This window comes from Clarias gariepinus, chromosome 8 (assembly GCF_024256425.1).
Source record: "Clarias gariepinus isolate MV-2021 ecotype Netherlands chromosome 8, CGAR_prim_01v2, whole genome shotgun sequence".
Lineage (NCBI taxonomy): Eukaryota > Metazoa > Chordata > Actinopteri > Siluriformes > Clariidae > Clarias > Clarias gariepinus.
This window is the reverse complement of record NC_071107.1, coordinates 7755157-7773518: the sequence shown is the minus strand read 5'-3', so window position 1 is coordinate 7773518 and position 18362 is coordinate 7755157. Positions and strand designations below refer to the sequence as shown.

The window sequence follows — 18362 nt, the reverse complement described above, 5'->3', positions numbered from 1 at the left end:
TTAGTATCTGGCTACACATAATCAGGACAAAGCACAATATATTTATTAGAGAGTCAGTGTGGCTTAAAACACTGATGTGATAGGGACTTTATTTCAAAGTATAAATTATAGCAAATGCATAGAGCTGTATTCCTGAATACAGGAATGCTGAATATTCTTTAATGGTTCTGAACTGATGCTGTTTCATGAGATAATTTCCTTCCTCAGGCCATTCATTGTTCTGAGCCGTTTCTTATGGACTACTGACTTCAGATCAGCAGAAAGAGAAGAGCTGAGGTTAACTCTGATGCTTTTGGATCAACCTGTGTATAAACTCCAAATCTTCTGTCTAAGTTTTCATATCAAATGTTAACAGATCAATTAGATTAAATTTAATTTTGTGATTGTGCAAAGGACAGTACATGTATACACACACACACATACAGAATAACTGTGCAAACATTGTGTAGTGGATGGACGTGGTGGCCCGCAGCACTGCCAAACAATTTCTTCCTTGTTTAACGGTGGTTGAAATTCAGTAGGTTTAAATACTGCCAGTTTGCCTGCTTTATCCGGTACTTCCACACACACTTTCTTTCTAATATAGCCTGCCCTTCTACCTACAACCCAATAACAGCACTAACACTATTTAAGTAATTTTTTTCACACATGTAACCATGACATGTTTATTAATTTATATATTTTAACTCAATATTTTCTGTTTATGGTGTGGTTGTACCCTTGTAGATAGGACTGCTAATGTGTAAAAAAGAAAAAAAAAAAGTATTTATTTATTTTATTGAGGGTGGGGGAATGTTCCTATTTTGTTCCTAACATTTAATATTACAATGTTGTACTGAAGTTGTTTATAAAGCTGCAGCAGATATCAGGTCAGGTTAACTCGCAAAATATTGGAAAACTTGAAGGGCTATGGAATTCAATTCAATGAATCGGCAAAATTCACTTCCGGGTTGGACGTAAACACGCAAAGCTTTGACGCGCGTGACGCTATCACGCGCACATGCGAATAGGAAGCGCGGTGCTCATCGCGTGAAGTGAAAATGGCCCCGCGTGCTCAGGTTAAGGTAAAGCAATGTTTTTTTTGGTAGCGTTTTATCTGGTGTGAGGTTTAAAACCAGGGAAGTTTACTTCGGTTGTCGGTTTTACATTTTTATTTTGAGAGGCCAGATCAAGGTGCTGTGGACATCTTCGGAGCAGAAATTGTGAATATATCGGTGGAAGGATGCTGAGATTGGAACTGCCAGGCATGAGGTCTAGACCAAGACCAAAGAAATTTATGGATGTAGTAAGAGAGATAGGGTCAGATGGATGCAGGTCACTCAGTGTGGCGACCCCTAAAAGGGAACAGCAGAAAGAAAAAAAAGATTCTAATGCACTAAAATCTTAACATCTGCCAGAACCGAATATCGTTATCTAATACTATCTGATGCAGTCTGACCGCGTGTCATAGAATTTAATCCATGGTCTGCCGCAGTGGCATATTCACAATTAAAATAAGAGTTATCTCACTTACTCTCTCTCTCTCTCTCTCTCTCTCTCTCACACACACACACACACACGCATCTAAAACAAATTATATATAATTTTTTCATATTTTATTTTAAATAGTGAAATTCATACTGTAAATTAATTATACGTAAAAAATGTAACGTGTTAATTACAATTTTAAGCCTTTTTTATTTTGATGATTACGGCTTGCAGCTCAATCAAAACTCCTGTATTCTGAAATATTTAGATATTTCAGACTGTGGATCTACTGAGGGATTACTAAATACTAGGCCCGTATTTACAAAGCTTCTTAAGCCTAAAAGTTGCTCCTAGTGCCAAAATTCTTACAATTATGACATTTCCTCTTAAATTTAGGATTAAATCTTAGTAAAGATCAAAAATATTCACAAAACATCTTAGCCCTAAAAAAAAAAAAGCTCCTAAGGTAAAATTAAGAAGTGAGGGGAGGACTTTTAAGAAGTTTCTATAGCAGAGGGCAAAAAGAAAAGAAGAAATATTCTCTAAACACTGAACATATTGTAAAGCTAAGTAAACACTGCTCTTCTGTCCAATTTGGTTTTCTTGCTATTTTACTTTCTTCAGTCTCTCTTGGATTGTTGGCTACATAACATCCAAAAGTGCAATTTAAATAGACTGTCCTGCAATCATGTTAATTGGTAAAAGGTGCTAAATCTCTTGACAGCCTTACGTCTCATGTAGTGTTATGAGATGATGTTTCCCGTTAATGTTCCTGTTTTCCTGTTAGCATGGCAGGTACGATGCTCGTGCAGTTTCCACTTAGACACATACTGCTAATCCCAGATGTCCCTGACCCCACTGGTCCATCCAGTAAAACCTGAGCTTGGCCAGCTGGTTGTGATGCTTCTAGATTCAGCCATGTCTCACTAACACAAAGGAGATTGCAGACCCCAGTGTCCCTGTGGAGCTAACCTTAGGCCTTGGACAGTCTGATTTTTATTATTGTTAAGTCTGATGCTTATTACTTATTTAGTGTCTATTTTTTAAATCATGACTTAATTTTTTCTCTTTCAGACATTATTTCATTGTTCTTCCTTTTATTAATCTTACATTTAGCTTTTTGTTTCTCTTTTTCTTAGCTGTTTCCTTTTTTGCTTAATTGTTCGTTCTTTCTTTCTTTCTTTCTTTCTTTCTTTCTGTCTATAATGCTAAAAAATAAGCGCCAAAATGCCAACAAGTCAGGGCTCTACAAGCATTATCGGGTGTCCGTTTAAAGAACCACAAAATGAGTCCTGGGGAATTCTATTCAAAAGTACAGTACAGTGCGACTGATCAGCCTCAGATATAAACGATTCTGTACTGAGCGCAGAAACTTCCAAGTAACAAGAAAGGTATTTTTATTTCGTTACATTATCGAAAATGCACATGTTAAAGTCAAGTAGGCCTCTTATTATAACAACCATATACATTTCGGTACACAGTGAAACAAAACAACATTCCTTCTGGACCAAGGTGCTATATGCAATATTAACAAAACTAAGAACTATACAAAATGACAGCATAACATGCACTTGTGCAAATGTGCAAATAGTAACAAACATGACACAATGCCATATGACAACGTAGCGCCGACCAGTAGAGCTAAATTGAGCTAGTGCAAGATTTCTAGATACCATCTAGGAATTCATCTGTTTGTGTGTGTGTGTGTTTGGTGTGTGTGTTTATATCAGTTCAGTCCTATTGTATTGAGGAGTCAGATAGCTTGTGGGAAAAAACTGTCACACTGTCTGGATGTGAGGGCCTGAATGCTTTGGTATCCCTTCTTCCAAATGGCAAGTGGGTGAAGAGTGTGTGTGAGGGATGTGTATATAATTAGCCACAATGCTTGTGGCTTTGTTGAGGGAGCATGCGGTGTACATGTCCATGATAGAGGAAAAAGAGATCCCGATGATCTTCTCAGTTGTTTTCACTATCTGCTGTAGGAACTTGCAGTCTGAAATGGCACAGTTCCCAAACCAGACAGTGATGCAGCTGCTCAGGATGCTCTTGATAATCTCTCTATTGAAAGCAATGAGAATCTGTGGTGGAAGCTGAGTCCTCCTCGGGCTTCTCAGAAAGAAGAGACGTTGCTGGGCTTTCTTGTTTAAAGAACTGGTGTTGAGGGACCAGGTGAGATCCTCCGCCAGGTGGACACCAAGAAATTTGGTGCTCTTGAGAATTTCCACAGAGGAGCTGTTGATGTTCAGGGAAGAGTGGTTGCTTTGTATCCTCCTGAAATCAACAACCGCCTCTTATGTTTTATCAACATTCAGAGACGGGTTCTTGTCTTTTCACCAGTCTGTTGGCCTCTGCATTTTCTCTGTATGAAAATTTTTTCTGTATGCTGGATTTATTGTTCATCAGTAAACACAGTACTCGTAGTAGTGGTTCTGAAGTCCAAAAAGCTTCCGATCTGCCTTTTTCTCCAAACTCTGAGAGAATTAGTCTCAAACCCACTCTTTACTCACACTTGCACCAGTTTCTAAACACCACTAGTGCCATTTAGTTGAAAATTGTTTGTGTTAAAAGCCCCACATGCCTTGCATCCAATCAAATCTTCCGAAGTTGTTGTTGATTTAAACTGAGGATATGTAACAGTATTTTTGTTTTGTCAATCTTGCAGCAAAAAGGACTTTGCTAACTCTCTTGGGATTCATGGTGCTATGTCTTAACTAAATCTTTCACAAAATGCAAAAAAATACAGAAAGAAAAACAATTATAATGGGGATTTATAATTTTTGCTGCCCTGATCAGCAAAATGACTTTGCTTGATGTCCTATTTTAGAAAAACTGTAATGTTAGTGTCTAAGCAAAATATTATTAAAATGTTGTTTTCTTAATGTTTTATAATAAAAACAAAAAAGTACTATTTATAGATTTATTTTTCAAAAAGAAATCATGGTATGTTCAATTAAGTGGATTACTGGTCAGGGCATGTGGGAGTTCTCATCCAACTGGACAAGTGAATTGAAAAGTTAATGTTTAGCCCTGCAAATGGTAAAATAATGTGTGTGTGTGTGTGTGTGTGTGTGTGTGTGTGTGTGTAGATTGGTATCATCGGTGGTTCTGGTCTTGATGATCCTGACATCCTGGAGGGCCGGACTGAGCGCTATGTGGAGACACCGTTTGGAAAGGTCTGGAAGCACATGCATGATATTTGTCAATTTATCAATAACACCAACAATTATGTTTTTTTAAATGTTTAAATAAAACACACTTTTTGTTTAACAGCCATCAGACGCTCTGATTCTAGGCAAGATCCGAGATGTGGACTGTGTGCTGCTCGCCAGGTAACACACAGTCACACTCAGATATTCTAGCATAATTCTTTATGTTTATCAAAACAAATGTAAAACCATTGTGTGTATTTGTGTGTTTGAAGGCACGGCAGAAAACACACCATCATGCCGTCTAATGTAAATTATCGTGCGAATATCTGGGCTTTGAAAGAGGAGAAGTGTACTCACATCCTCGTCACCACGGCATGCGGCTCGCTGAGGGAGGACATCCGGCCAGGGGACATTGTCCTCATCGACCAGTTCATTGACAGGTACATAGCTTCCTAAGACCCAGCAATTCATTTTTTGTCCTCTGTGGGAGACGTGATACTGTGGTCTTTATTTTGAACACCATGCATGCAGTCTGTTTGTTTCCTAATGTATTGGAAAAAGTACATACTGGGCTTCCTATTGGTTTCACATAAGTGGGGGTGTGGCCAAAAGATCACTTGTCTTGTCTTTCTAAAGTGTTGGTGATTGCAGCAATCGCGTTCTATAGCAGTAAGGAGTTTAAGTGATCAATTTTTTAAATACAGCATGTCGTTATTGTTTCCTATGATAGTTTTTTATTTGTGAAGATTTTAATTACATTATATTACAATTTTATAAGGGCATATTAATTTTAAGCCTTTCAAAATGCACGTTTTACTCCATGTACTTTGTAGGGGACAGTGGGACTTTTATCCCATTTTTAATGCCCCTTAAATACAATAAGCTTCATATGTCTTGAGCAGGAAAGACATTTACATTTAGGCATTTAGCAGACGCTCTTATCCAGAGCGACTTACATTTTTATCTCATTACACATCTGAGCAGTTGAGGGTTAAGGGCCTTGCTCAAGTGCCCAACAGTGGCAACTTGGTGGTTGTGGGGTTTGAACCTGGGATCTTCCAACCGTAGTCCAATGCCTTAACCACTGAGCTACCCCTGGCCCATTACTGCCAATGCGATAACCATCAAATGACCTTGCCATCCTGGATAACCAGAAAAAAGAGGATGCTCTTTGGAAGGTCAGGTCTCTTTTAAACAGAAACCAACAGTCAACAAGCCTGCCTTAAATGATCAGGATCCCTCAAAGCTGGCAGATGAGCAAATGATTCCTTTTACAGGCCAGTGTCCTGTATGCCTATTTGAGCCTGATATCCTGATTAACCAAATCTCACAGGTTACAGGGTTTTTGTGTTTGCCAGTCCCAGTTGTTTGGTGCTTAATTTGGAAGTCTACAGGAGTCAAAACACATTTCACGACAAGCAGATGGGGATTGGAAGAAATGCTGTTGTTTGCATGGCAGGGTCACTACCAGGAGGATTCCACTTATACCTACACCAGTATTTCACCTCTATCAAAGTGCCGGATCGCTTAAAGGAAAACGTTCTCCTGGCAACAGGGACTATTATGTAGAATCTTTAGATCTTTTAGATCTGTAAGTCTTAAATGTCCAGTGACAATGAACAGGAGAGAGATGCATCAGAGATGATAGACAGGAAACACTTAGATTGCTATAACAAAATAGCTGGACGACGAGAAAGGTCCTTTGGCATCTTCCATCCATGAAATAGTTCTTCAGGATATCTGCCCAAGATGGTTAACAAAAACCAAGCACCATGTTACTGCATCTATACCTGTGGTTGGAACAGAGTTTAATGAAAACATGGGCGGGATGGACCACATGATCAGCCTCTATCCAATGTCAAGCCGCACAAGGAAATGCGCACCATCCTATGTTACTTTGATCTGGCTGCCACAAACAGTTGGATCCAGTACAGATCAGACCACCAGGCCTCTGGGAAACTGGCAAAAGGCCAGACTTTTTGTATACAGTACATATATATCTTATTAGGGCCCAAGCACTATCACTATGACATGATATTGTTTTCCTAGAAATAATTTTTTTCACCGTTTTGGGCTTATTTGGGGTATCAACATGCTCAAAACTTATGAAAATTGGCAGACTCGCAGGGAACAGGGTACAGTAGGGGAGTCGCAGGGCTCGCAGGGGAGCCGGAAGTCTGGACAGCACTGGGTGCTGCAAGGCCCGGAACCGACAGCACTGGGAGCCGCAGTGCTCAGAAGGGACAGCACTGGGAGCCGCAGGCGCTCAGAAGGGACAGCACTGGGAGCCCCAAGGAGGCATCAGTATTGGTTTCGTTTTAAGATACTTGGCTGTTTAGATTTGTTAAAGTAGCGCTACAGGTTTTACATTTGGCAGATGCTCTTATCTAGAGCGACTTACATTTTTTTTACCTCACTATACATATATAGTATATATAGTTGAGGGTTAAGGGCCTTGCTCAAGGGCCCAACAGTGGGATTTTCCGAACCGTAGTCCAATGCCTTATCCACTGAGCTACACAGGTTTTTGTGCTTGTTTGTATCTAATAATATTCTTAGGCAAGTGTGTATTATACCAATGGAATGGAATGGTGTGTGTGTGTGTGTGTGTGTGTGTGTGTGTGTCTAACTGACCAGTCACCAGTTTGCAGGTTTGTTTTTCTAAACTTTACTAGAGTTGCTACCCTTTGTTGAGTTTTTAGAACTAGCTTAAAGCGAAAAAATAAGTCAGTATAATAATCAGTCAAAAATAAATCAGCTTATTGTAATGTAATCAGTGGTATTGTTATTTCAGGTTAAAGTCCACATACATTTTGTCGTCATACTTTTTCATACTTTTGTCAGGGTGATTATCTTGCGCCTTGTTCACGCTAAGTTGTACAGTTAAACTTGGATTGTTTAACTTACAACTTAGCGTAAACAAGGAAGTATGCTGGTATATCAAAGACCTTGTTTGTTCTGGAAGTATGCTGGTATATCAAAGCGAATTTCCCCATAAAATGTTTTTTTTTTATAGAAACTCAGATGATTTGTTCCACAACCCAAAAATATTCATATAATAATTATAATAATAATAATAAAATAAAGTAAAAATTAAACCAATTAACCTGCACTTTACATTTTAAAAGAATAGCGCTATGATGTAGGATGACTTTTACTCACTCACTCACACACACACACACACACACACACACACACAGTAACAAACACTGCTCTGTCGGGAAACTTGTTTAGCAAGGAACCTCTCTAATGACACTTGCTTTTGCACTGAGATGAGAGTATGGGAAATGATTACCCACAATCCTACAGCACAAGAGAGAGAAGAACTATTGGCTCGGTTGCGATCACCTGACGCTTGCCAGACAAAACATATACATACTACAGTACTACAAGACCTCGACCATTTAACAAGTTAAAGTTTATTTTTAAAATATGCTCGTCTTGCAAAATACTTACAGACCAATTTACTCGCAATCCAGGGCTCCACTGTACTTCTTTAGTCGTTAGCCAAAAGTGTTATACACTCCATTTTCAGGTCTGCATTTTTGTACCCTTATTCCCATATTCTGGGAGCAATACAGTCTACAAAGTTTAAAGGTAATGATAACTTTGGGTCTGGATGAGATATCAGAAACCCCAAATGCACCGTGTGATGTCTGAAACCTCCTCGTTAACGTACACCGGCAGGACTTCCGTATAAGCGGATGATGATTTAAATTTTGTTTTTGTTTTTAAAAGATTGGTCTAGTGCTGTGTTTTTGCAGGGATTCACATTACTTAAGTTTTTTTGGGGGGGATGAGGTGACCGTTTACAATGTGAAACTTTTTCTTCGCTAAGTGTCTGCGACCGCAAGTACAACTTATTGTACTTTTTATGGCAGCTGGCATCCACTGCATTTACTGCCTCTCAGTACATCATTTCTGTTATTATAGCCATAATAATTTATATTTATGAATATTTATAATGTGTTAGCAATTTTACTGTACTTTATTTTCAGTTTGTCCATGATTTATGTTATCTACACTCACCTAAAGGATTATTAGGAACACCTGTTCAATTTCTCATTAATGCAATTATCTAATCAACCAATCACATGGCAGTTGCTTCAGTGCATTTAGGGGTGTGGTCCTGGTCAAGACAATCTCCTGAACTCCAAACTGAATGTCAGAATGGGAAAGAAAAGTGATTTAAGCAATTTTGAGCGTGGCATGGTTGTTGGTGCCAGACGGGCCAGTCGGAGTATTTCACAATCTGCTCAGTTACTGGGATTTTCACGCACAACCATTTCTGGGGTTTACAAAGAACAGTGTAAAAAGGGAAAAATATCTAGTATGCGGCAGTCCTGTAGGCGAAAAATGCCTTGTTGATGCTAGAGGTTAATGGAGAATGGGCCGACTGATTCAAGCTGATAGAAGAGCAACTTTGACTGAAATAACCACTCGTTACAACCGAGGTATGCAGCAAAGCATTTGTGAAGCCACAAGACGCACAACCTTGAGGCGGATGGGCTACAACAGCAGAAGACCCCACCCGGTACCACTCATCTCCACTACAAATAGGAAAAAGAGGGTACAATTTGCACAATCTCACCAAAATTGGACAGTTGAAGACTGGAAAAATGTTGTCTGGTCTGATGAGTCTCGATTTCTGTTGAGACATTCAAATGGTAGAGTCAGAATTCGGCGTAAACAGAATGAGAACATGGATCCATCATGCCTTGTTATTAGCACTGTGCAGGCTGGTGGTGGTGGTGTAATGGTGTGGGGGATGTTTTCTTGGCATACTTTAGGCCCCTTAGTGCCAATTGGGCATCGTTTAAATGCCACGGCCTACCTTAGCATTGTTTCTGACCATGTCCATCGCTTTATGACCACCATCCTCTGATGGCTACTTCCACAGGATAATGCACTATGTCACAGCATTGAATCATTTCAAATTGGAAGAATGCTTTCAACACCTCGTTGAATTAATGCCACGTAGAATTAAGGCAGTTCTAAAGGTGAAAAGGGGGTCAAACTTCGTATAAGTGTATATTATGTCTCTCATATATATTCGTACCTCTATAATATTTTTTGTGTAAAAAAAATAAATAAATAAAAAATAAAAAATTCTGATCATACATTTAATTAAAAAAAATGTAACAGTACAGTGAAAAGGTTTTTTTCAGTCTGTATTTGCAACATACTGAGATCTGCTACAATCATCAGATTATTTTTTTTTTACACAAAAACAACTTTTAATTAAAGGAGGGGTATTAACTTTTTAACATGACTGTTTATAATTATAGTTTATATAAATTTTCTTGGTATTTCACTGCATGACACAGGTTTAGTGTTTAACTAATGAGAATGAATATAAATCGCTAGACAAATCATAGAATGAGTTCATCAGTGACATAATTCTAAAACTATCTTTTGTGTATTATTCTCCAGTTCCCCTGTAAAGTGCTTTAGTAAAGGCAGACTAGCTACCTTGAATGGTGGCCTGATCTGCTGGAATTTCCGGCAGCATTGTTTTGTCAGGGCAGAAGCATTATCTGTATGAGGATGTAAGAAGTGAAAGTGTAGATGTGGCAGTTACACCGGCTAAGGAATGATTGTTGAAGTTGCTTGTAGCAGGACAGGTCTGGGCAGGTTTGGGACCAACATGTCTTGAGGTCAAGACACTCATACGCCGGTATAATGAGAAGTCCAAGAACAGAATGAATGAGAGGATCTACGTCCCATGCCAATCCTCTTCCTACAATCGGAAGATGTTACTATGAAGTGTTACTATGGAAACCATAACGTATCAGAGCGAGTTTCATTAATTATAAACCTGCAAGCCACTCTTGTAGAGAATTATTCAACACCTTCTGACCAATCAGTTGACAAGACTTAATAATATGGTAAAGTACGAAGGCAAGCTGCAGAGATATGGACAAATATGCTGTCGCACACTTAAGACCCCAATAAAAAATAATAAAGTTCAAACAGACTTTTAAATGTGTACTTTCACATTAAAGAGATCTCTTCTTTTCTTTTCTTTGACCTGAAGGACGACTAAGAGAGCTCAGACGTTTTATGATGGTGAACCCAGCAGTCCTCCAGGTGTGAGTCACATCCCCATGGCAGAACCGTTCTGCTCCCGAACCAGAGAGGTTGGAAATTTTAATTTATTTAGTCTGTAAACTAGAGGGGTGGGAAGTGCAAAAGCCTGGTCATATGAGGAGAATAGTGAGGTTGCTAGCCATGTTTATTGATTTCTTTTCTCACTTCATCTCTCTTTCTCTCACACACACATGCCCTTTAGGTGCTGAGTGAAGCAGCGAGGTCCCTTGGTGTGCCTTTTCATGCAAACGGTACAATGATAAGTATTGAGGGTCCACGGTTCTCCTCACGTGCCGAGTCTTTGATGTTTCGTCAGTGGGGTGCTGATGTCGTCAACATGACCACTGTCCCCGAGGTGGTTCTCGCCAAGGAAGCAGGTCTCTGCTATGCCGCTGTCGCCATGGCAACTGACTATGATTGCTGGAAGCAGAACGAGGAGGCGGTGAGAGTGTTGTTTAGAGTTCTGGGGTTAATCAGTCCTCTGGTTGATCTGAACAAATTAGGTGCTGTTGCATAGAAAGAGAGAAACTGTATTTACAGTATGAAATTACTTATGTTAATTTATAATAATTTTTTTTATCCTGATGTGCCTGTTGCTCTGGAATAGACTTAATCTGGACTCATCAGACCATATGACCTTTTTTCACTGCTCCAAAGTCCAGATGTTCCATAGCAAACTAAAGCCTTTTTTCTGATGAGCCCTTTTTTTTTTTTTTTTTTTTTTACATTTTTTTTCACAAAGTTGATTTCCACTATCCTGCAATAATTCGATTGTACTTATTTCAAATTTCTCTGCCAAGTTGTTGTCTTTGCTTTCTTGATGCAGGACATTAATTAGATTCTTTTGAAACAGTGTATATATATATATATATATATATATATATATATATATATATATATATATATATATATATATATATAGCAGGCAGTGTAGTACATGCAATAACACACACTTCCATCACATTCCAGTGTCCAGCGCTGGGTAACACTCAGCTGGAAATGTGTCCTCCTCTGATCCGCCTTTTTTTTTTCTAAACTTGAATAAGTCTCAAAACCACTCTTTACACACATACACCAGTCTCAAAACACTACTAGTGCTAGTCAGTCACACATTGGGTGTTTGAAGCCCTGTGCACTCAAGTTCAAGTTCTGAGACTTTGGAGGCTGTTGAGGCGCTGTTTCTTTATAATCCTACAGGTGGGGCTTTAAACTATTCCCACATTGGCTTCCTGTGTGGTAGGAGTGAATTATTTAAGTTTAGAAATAATAATTATGGCAGATGACCGTGTCATCTTTGTGTTTTTAATTTTTATAATTTGAAGTTAAATTTTATAATTTGAAGTTAAACTCTTGTATTTCTAGTTAGTTTTTATTGTTTAAACGTTGCACTTAGTTTTATAAAATTAGAAAGCTAATCTTATAAGGAACGACTACATAATTACTCATTAAACTTTTTTAGAGGTTTAAAATTGTAACAAAATCAGGTAAAATGTACTATCGAATCAGGTTGTTTATTAAATCATGATTCTTAAAGAATTGCAATTTTATTAGAATCAGTAGCTGATTCCTGTCCCTGATGCCAAGCTGCAGTTTTTACCTTATTAACTTCAGAGAGAGATTAAGGAGAGACTGTTGCGAGAGCAAGGGTTTATAGCTGCTATAATGTAAGCGAGAACAGGAACTCACTCACTTTACTGAATATTAAATAAAACAACGGAAAAAAGAATGGCATAAATTAATAGAAAAATGTAATAGTTGCTGTTGTGTAAGAGGAATACAACACTCGAGTATGTGCTGCTAGAGGAAATTAATCACCATTCAGGATGGCCATAACTATGCTTTATTACACCACGACCTCATCACTCAGTGTGTTTGTGTGGTGTTTGCAGGTGTGTGTGGACAATGTGCTGAAAACCATGAAAGAAAACTCAAACAAAGCGAGCAGCATCTTACTGACGGCTATCCCACTGATCAGCCAGCTCAACTGGGAGGAGACGATCAGCCAGCACCAAGTGAGAGAAAGAGACACGCACACAAACACACAGTTTTATCCATAGCAGCTCAGATGCAGCTCAACCGTTCAGAGCAGCACATGTGGAGTGAAATGTGACTATTCTTAATAGATATACACACACATACACACAGAGCTGTATATGCAAATTAAATTGTCACACATTAACTTTCAGTTCAGTAATGAATTTCTCTGGTGTTTCTTGTGTGTGTCCGCGCGCAGGCGATGGCTCAGTTGGCCGTGATGCTGCCCAAGAATTGATCATCCTGATGGACAGACAGACAGGCAGATACACACACACACATAAAAACACACTTCTGTATCAAGCTAAGTGCCTGATCATATTTTAACAAGAACACAAGGTTTGCAGAAAAATAAAACTCCCTTAATTGCTTGGTTTTTAGTTTAATCATGTTTTTTAATTATTGGTGTTTAATAGTAATCACATCTCAGCAGCCTGAACAATAAACACCAAAACTTTCTCATTCCATGTTCAGTCTAAGTCTCATGATATACAAGATATACATAATTATGTCACATATAATATTAATATTAATGAATATATATTAATATATTGTCAATATTCCTGAAAATTCTATTCATATAATGTATTTTATTGTTTTTCCTTCTTTCTAAAAACAAAAGATCCAAAGTAAATTCACTTAAAATGGGAAACAATTCACAGACAATATATTTATAATTTATTTGCATTAGATATACAGTATATTTAGATTTAAAGTAGTGCAGCAGAAATTATGAAAATCAGCATTTGTATATAAACAGGCTCAACAATTTCATCTTCATTTAATTATCTGCTTTATAAGGGTGCTCTGATCAAAAGCGGCCGATAACAAATTCATTGTTTCTGATCGGTTGTCTCTGCACTGGCCAATCACACAAACTGATATTACTGTGATGAGGCAAAACACATGAATCAATAGCCACATCACCATACTATTGCTGGTCTGGGAATTTTACCAATATTCTTTTTTTTTTTTAAAGCAAAACCCTGTTGGGGAATGTCTGCCTAAAGCTTTAACATAACACGCACATTATTCACCGGTTAAGAACAAAGCAGTATAATGTGAGTATGGACAGTTATCCTCAAAGGCAGCAGCTAAAGCCATTACTGTAAGTCGACCCTCACTTATCCACCTATAGCAGAAGCGCTCACATAGCTCGAGCCTTACTCTGCAGAATAAATAGTCACAGGAATAATTACGCAGAGAGAAACAAATAGTGGTTTCTGGCAGTCCGAGGCAGCCTGGGTTTACTTTACTGCTCTATGCATGTGGACTGACGGTGTCTCCTAAACACTCTGAGATTGATATTTATAAAGAAATGCCTGCCCTCACTGCTTACTAATTAGTATGCACACTGATGTTTTATTTTCAAATTTTTAGTGCAGCGTTTTGGTTTGTTAATCATTTGACACAGCCTTGTTCTAGCTGCTGCATATAATTGACATGATGTGTGTGTGTGTGTGTGTGTGTGTGTGTGTGTGTATTAAGTCTTTTTTAAAATGTGAGGGGTGTACTCACTTTGGTGAGATCCTATAAATAGTAAATAAATAAACAATACTACACAATAAATAGAATATTTTAAATATTATATCCAAATAACCCATGCACACCTGTGCCTGGTATCTGTATCGGCCGATTCTGATTTGTGATCGAAGCACCCCTAATGCTTTATATTTCAGTGTTCCAGCACAGAAACATTAATATGGACATAATGGATGTGTGATACATTACAATATTAAACACAGGACATTTAATAAGCGTTAATAAAAATAAAGGTGTAAAGTGCATTCTGTCATCATATTTAAACAGTTTATAGACATTTTCAAAGCCAGTATATTACTAAAGGTGCTGTAAGTAGTTGACTATGTGGGCATGGCCTCCCTGCAATGCGAGCTGGGCCGGGGTCTGCCCACTGTAGTCCAGTATGGTAATGTCGGCTCCGGCTCTGACTAGCAACTCTACGGTACGGAGAAAACCCTCACGTGCGGCATCGTGTAGCGGTGTTGACCCCGTACTCGCGTCCGCCATGTTGGGGTTCGCACCTTGTGATAGTAGGAGGCTGGCCATGCTCTCACTGCCCATCATCATCACCTACACACACACACCCACACACATTTGAGCTTGTAATTCACAAAGTGTATTTTATTATAAAATAATTGTTTATGGAGAATGAGATGATATTAATTACAATTCTACTTGTATAACTATCACAATATGAATATAATTAAAAAGGAAATGTTCCACAATCAGGTAAAACATGTCTAAGGCTGGCCTATTTAATCTGATCCAATAGAATTACTATAGCTCAAATTGCTGAAACGGTGAACACTGGCGCTGATATAAAGCAGTCAAAACAAAGTGCATGGCATCAAAGCTTGCGCATGGAAGCGCTACACATCATCAGGTTTGTATGTTTAATGTTATAACAGACGGGTATTTTTCTGAAATTATTAGCATCAATGGCTTGCACCACTGTAACTCAGCAGCTGTTTTGGTTGTTTATATATTTTTTATACATTCCAAACATCTTCATACATGGGGGAAAATATTCATAGTCTTTAATAATGCTTTAAAAAAAATTCATTCTTCAGGCTACTATACTGAATGCTCAGTATAGTAGCCTGAATATTGCACTTTCACTTTGAGGAATTACTATTTAAAGACACAGACCATACATGGTTTTCAAAATGTATACTACATGTTTAGGAATCTATGTTAAAATGAGAAAAAAATGTCAATATAGCAAATACATTGTATGTGTTGTATAAACACTGAAATAATTGAACACAGATTGAACCTGTGAACACACCCATCTTTGGCAGACACTAATAAATATAAATGAGTATGCAAATACATCACTCACTGACAATGTGTCAAAACAAACAAAATGTGGAAATCCAAACAAGTGAAGGTTTTTACTAATTAGCCTACTAAAAGTACAGGCTGCGCAAAACAATGATAAAGATATAGATAGATGTGCATATTTTTTATTAATACTTTTCATTTTTAATATTATTTGGCTAAAAAAAATCAAATGTTTTCTTTTGAACATCTATTTTAACACAAAATAAACCTCATCTCTCTCTCACTCACAGACACCAAATCAAACTTTGATGTTTGACGCAAATCTGACCTGAAGCTCTCCACCTGTATCTTCAGGACTACTGTGCTGCTGATTAAATAATCAAACAAATGTAGAGATGTTCCTAACAAATGGCAATGGAAAGGCTTTAATTGGATGAATTGAGTGTTAATTTAAATGCTACAGTACAATTTAAGCAAAAACTATTTTATATTAACTATATACATTCACAGCTTAAAAAAATCTAACGGAAGAAAAAGGATTCAGGCTAAGGCTCTAGTTCGTTGGTTTGGGGATCTGAGATCAAGCCACCGAGCACCCTTCTAACATTCCTTGATTGTATTATTATTATTTTTTTTTTAACAATATTTATTCATTTAATTATTTAATTATTCTTTGTTCCGTTTAAACCAGCGCGAGGTGCCAACCGCTCGCAGCGCTTTCAGTTTAGTCATTTCTTTAAACTAAATTATCTGTTAAAAAAAAAAAAATAAGGCGTATAATTTAGACATTATTTGTCTACACACGCCCCTTTTTCACTTTTAAAACCCATGAACCCGGACGGTCGCGCATTTAAACTTAAATAAATTGATTATGAACTGTAAATTATAACAATTTAAAGTTTTAAGTGAAACAAGTTTATTAATTAATCTGGGTTTTAATAAACTGATATTAAATTGCGAGTTAACTTTGTCATAAAATGTAAATAAGCTATAAGTGGCCTTTGCTGATTTATATGTTTGTATTTGGAGCGCGAGCTTTGTTTATTTGTTTGTTTAATTTGTTTACGAGGTTAATGTATAAAATATGTTAGAATTGTGCACTGTGGCAACATAACATAACATTCTCGTGTTGAGAACAGCGGCGGTTTAATTTCCTTTCGAAACATAATAATAATAATAATAATAATAATAATAAAGCTGAGTTTATTACACTAGCAGAGTGTGTTTACATCACAAAAGAAAAACACTTAGGGGGAATGTACACAATATACACAAATGTTTCTTACTGATTGTTTGTGTGTGTGTGTGTGTGTGTGTGTGTGTGTGTGTGCAGGCTATCGCGTTTTAATTTATATTTGTGAGCCTATAGTTTTGGGAATTATTTTTGTATCAGTGCGTATAACTGTATATGCAACCGTTTCTAATTTAGTGTTAGCTTATTGCGTAGTTATCTCGTTCTCAAGATTTAGGCTTTATTGACATGACAAATTTCGACATTTTTATTGCCTAAAATCAGAAATCAATCGGAAGATAGTAGGAATAGATAGATAAAAATTGGTGATTAAAAAGGTAATGAAATAAGAAAATATAATGAAACTGAAAACGGAATAATAAATTATGTGTGTGTAGGCACGCCGGCTTATGACTCCAGACTGCGCTCAGGTCTCTGGTTGGATGATGATTGGCCATGACGCACACACACAACCTCAGTTCCACTTGCGCTCCGCAAAGTGCTCGCGTCTGTTCTTTCGCTTTTATGTGACTCGCAAATGCCACACAAAGTCTTCACAAATATATGTTTTTTAACACATTTTTTTCAAGTATATATTTTAGTTTAGAGTGCCCTCTTGGGGCACAGGCTTCAGGACAGCTCATCTAATCTTCCCCGGACACAACACATACAGCTAACAAACCCTGAGTTCATCTCCAAACTCTCTCCGCTTACTTTCAATTAGTTAAATTAAAATTTTATTTTTATTTTTTTGTGTGTGCGCGCGCGCGCCCGCGCGTTTAACATGTCAGTTAATTCTGATGAGAAGTTCACTTTCATTTTCGTTTATAAATTAACTTTCTGATTGATTCTTAATGTTTAGTTCATAAACACACATTCACACACACGATCCTGCTGCTTTATTGAATTATCGTTTCTAAAAAAATGATTTAATTCAGAAACCTGTTTTGATCACCTGAGTCAGTAATTGGGTGTGAATTACATTTACATCAGCAAAAAAATTTACCTTTATTGCTTGAAAATAAACACTAAAATAAGACTGCTAAAATGAATCACGCTGTAGTGAACAGCGGTGTGTTACCTGTACAGGTGTTCTCCCGAAGCGGTTTGCGCGGTTCACATCAGCGCCGTTCCTCAGCAGGAGTCGAGCGAGCACCGTGTCTCCTACCGCAGCTGCGCTCGTGAGCTCGTCTGCCAGATTGTCCGTTTTGGCGGCGCGCATGCTCTTGTCTCACCTCTTCTCGTTCTACCTCCTCTCGTCTCACCTGTGGAAACCTCCCGGACTGCGTGCTGTGTGACAGTTAAGCCACAGATAGCACAGGTATGCGTGCGTGAGGACTTTACACCAGGCGACGCGGGTGTGATCACATGTATGATAATTAAGTAATTCTCGGATGGATGCCTTTATACTCTCTCTCTCTCTCTCTCAGACACACTGTCGGTCGCGTGCGGCGCGTGCCCGGGATATATGTTCGGACATGTCTTGCGCTCGAGTCATTACGTCACGCCAGCTGAAGCGCAGCCCGCATGCGCAGAACCTTCCCTGCGTTTGTATTATCTCTCTCCTATGCCGGAATAAAACAATC

The 18362-nt window shown here is 38.1% G+C and overlaps 2 protein-coding genes across 2 annotated transcripts; one reads left to right on the top strand and one right to left on the bottom strand.

Annotated features, from left to right (window-relative positions):
• The first annotated feature begins 963 nt into the window (after positions 1 to 963).
• On the top strand, positions 964 to 13207 carry mtap (methylthioadenosine phosphorylase). Its single transcript, XM_053502802.1, has 8 exons — positions 964 to 1064; positions 4554 to 4640; positions 4738 to 4796; positions 4889 to 5056; positions 10654 to 10756; positions 10909 to 11148; positions 12596 to 12718; positions 12940 to 13207. Exons 1-8 carry the CDS (start codon positions 1041 to 1043, stop codon positions 12976 to 12978), a joined length of 843 nt encoding a protein of 280 aa, XP_053358777.1. The 5' UTR covers positions 964 to 1040; the 3' UTR covers positions 12979 to 13207.
• A 493-nt stretch (positions 13208 to 13700) lies between these two features.
• Positions 13701 to 18133, bottom strand: cdkn2a/b (cyclin-dependent kinase inhibitor 2A/B (p15, inhibits CDK4)). Its single transcript, XM_053502803.1, has 2 exons — positions 17858 to 18133; positions 13701 to 14831 (listed from the first exon to the last, which is right to left on the bottom strand). The coding sequence occupies exons 1-2, from the start codon at positions 17996 to 17998 to the stop codon at positions 14580 to 14582; spliced, it is 393 nt and encodes a 130-aa protein (XP_053358778.1). The 5' UTR covers positions 17999 to 18133; the 3' UTR covers positions 13701 to 14579.
• Between the last annotated feature and the right edge of the window lie 229 nt (positions 18134 to 18362).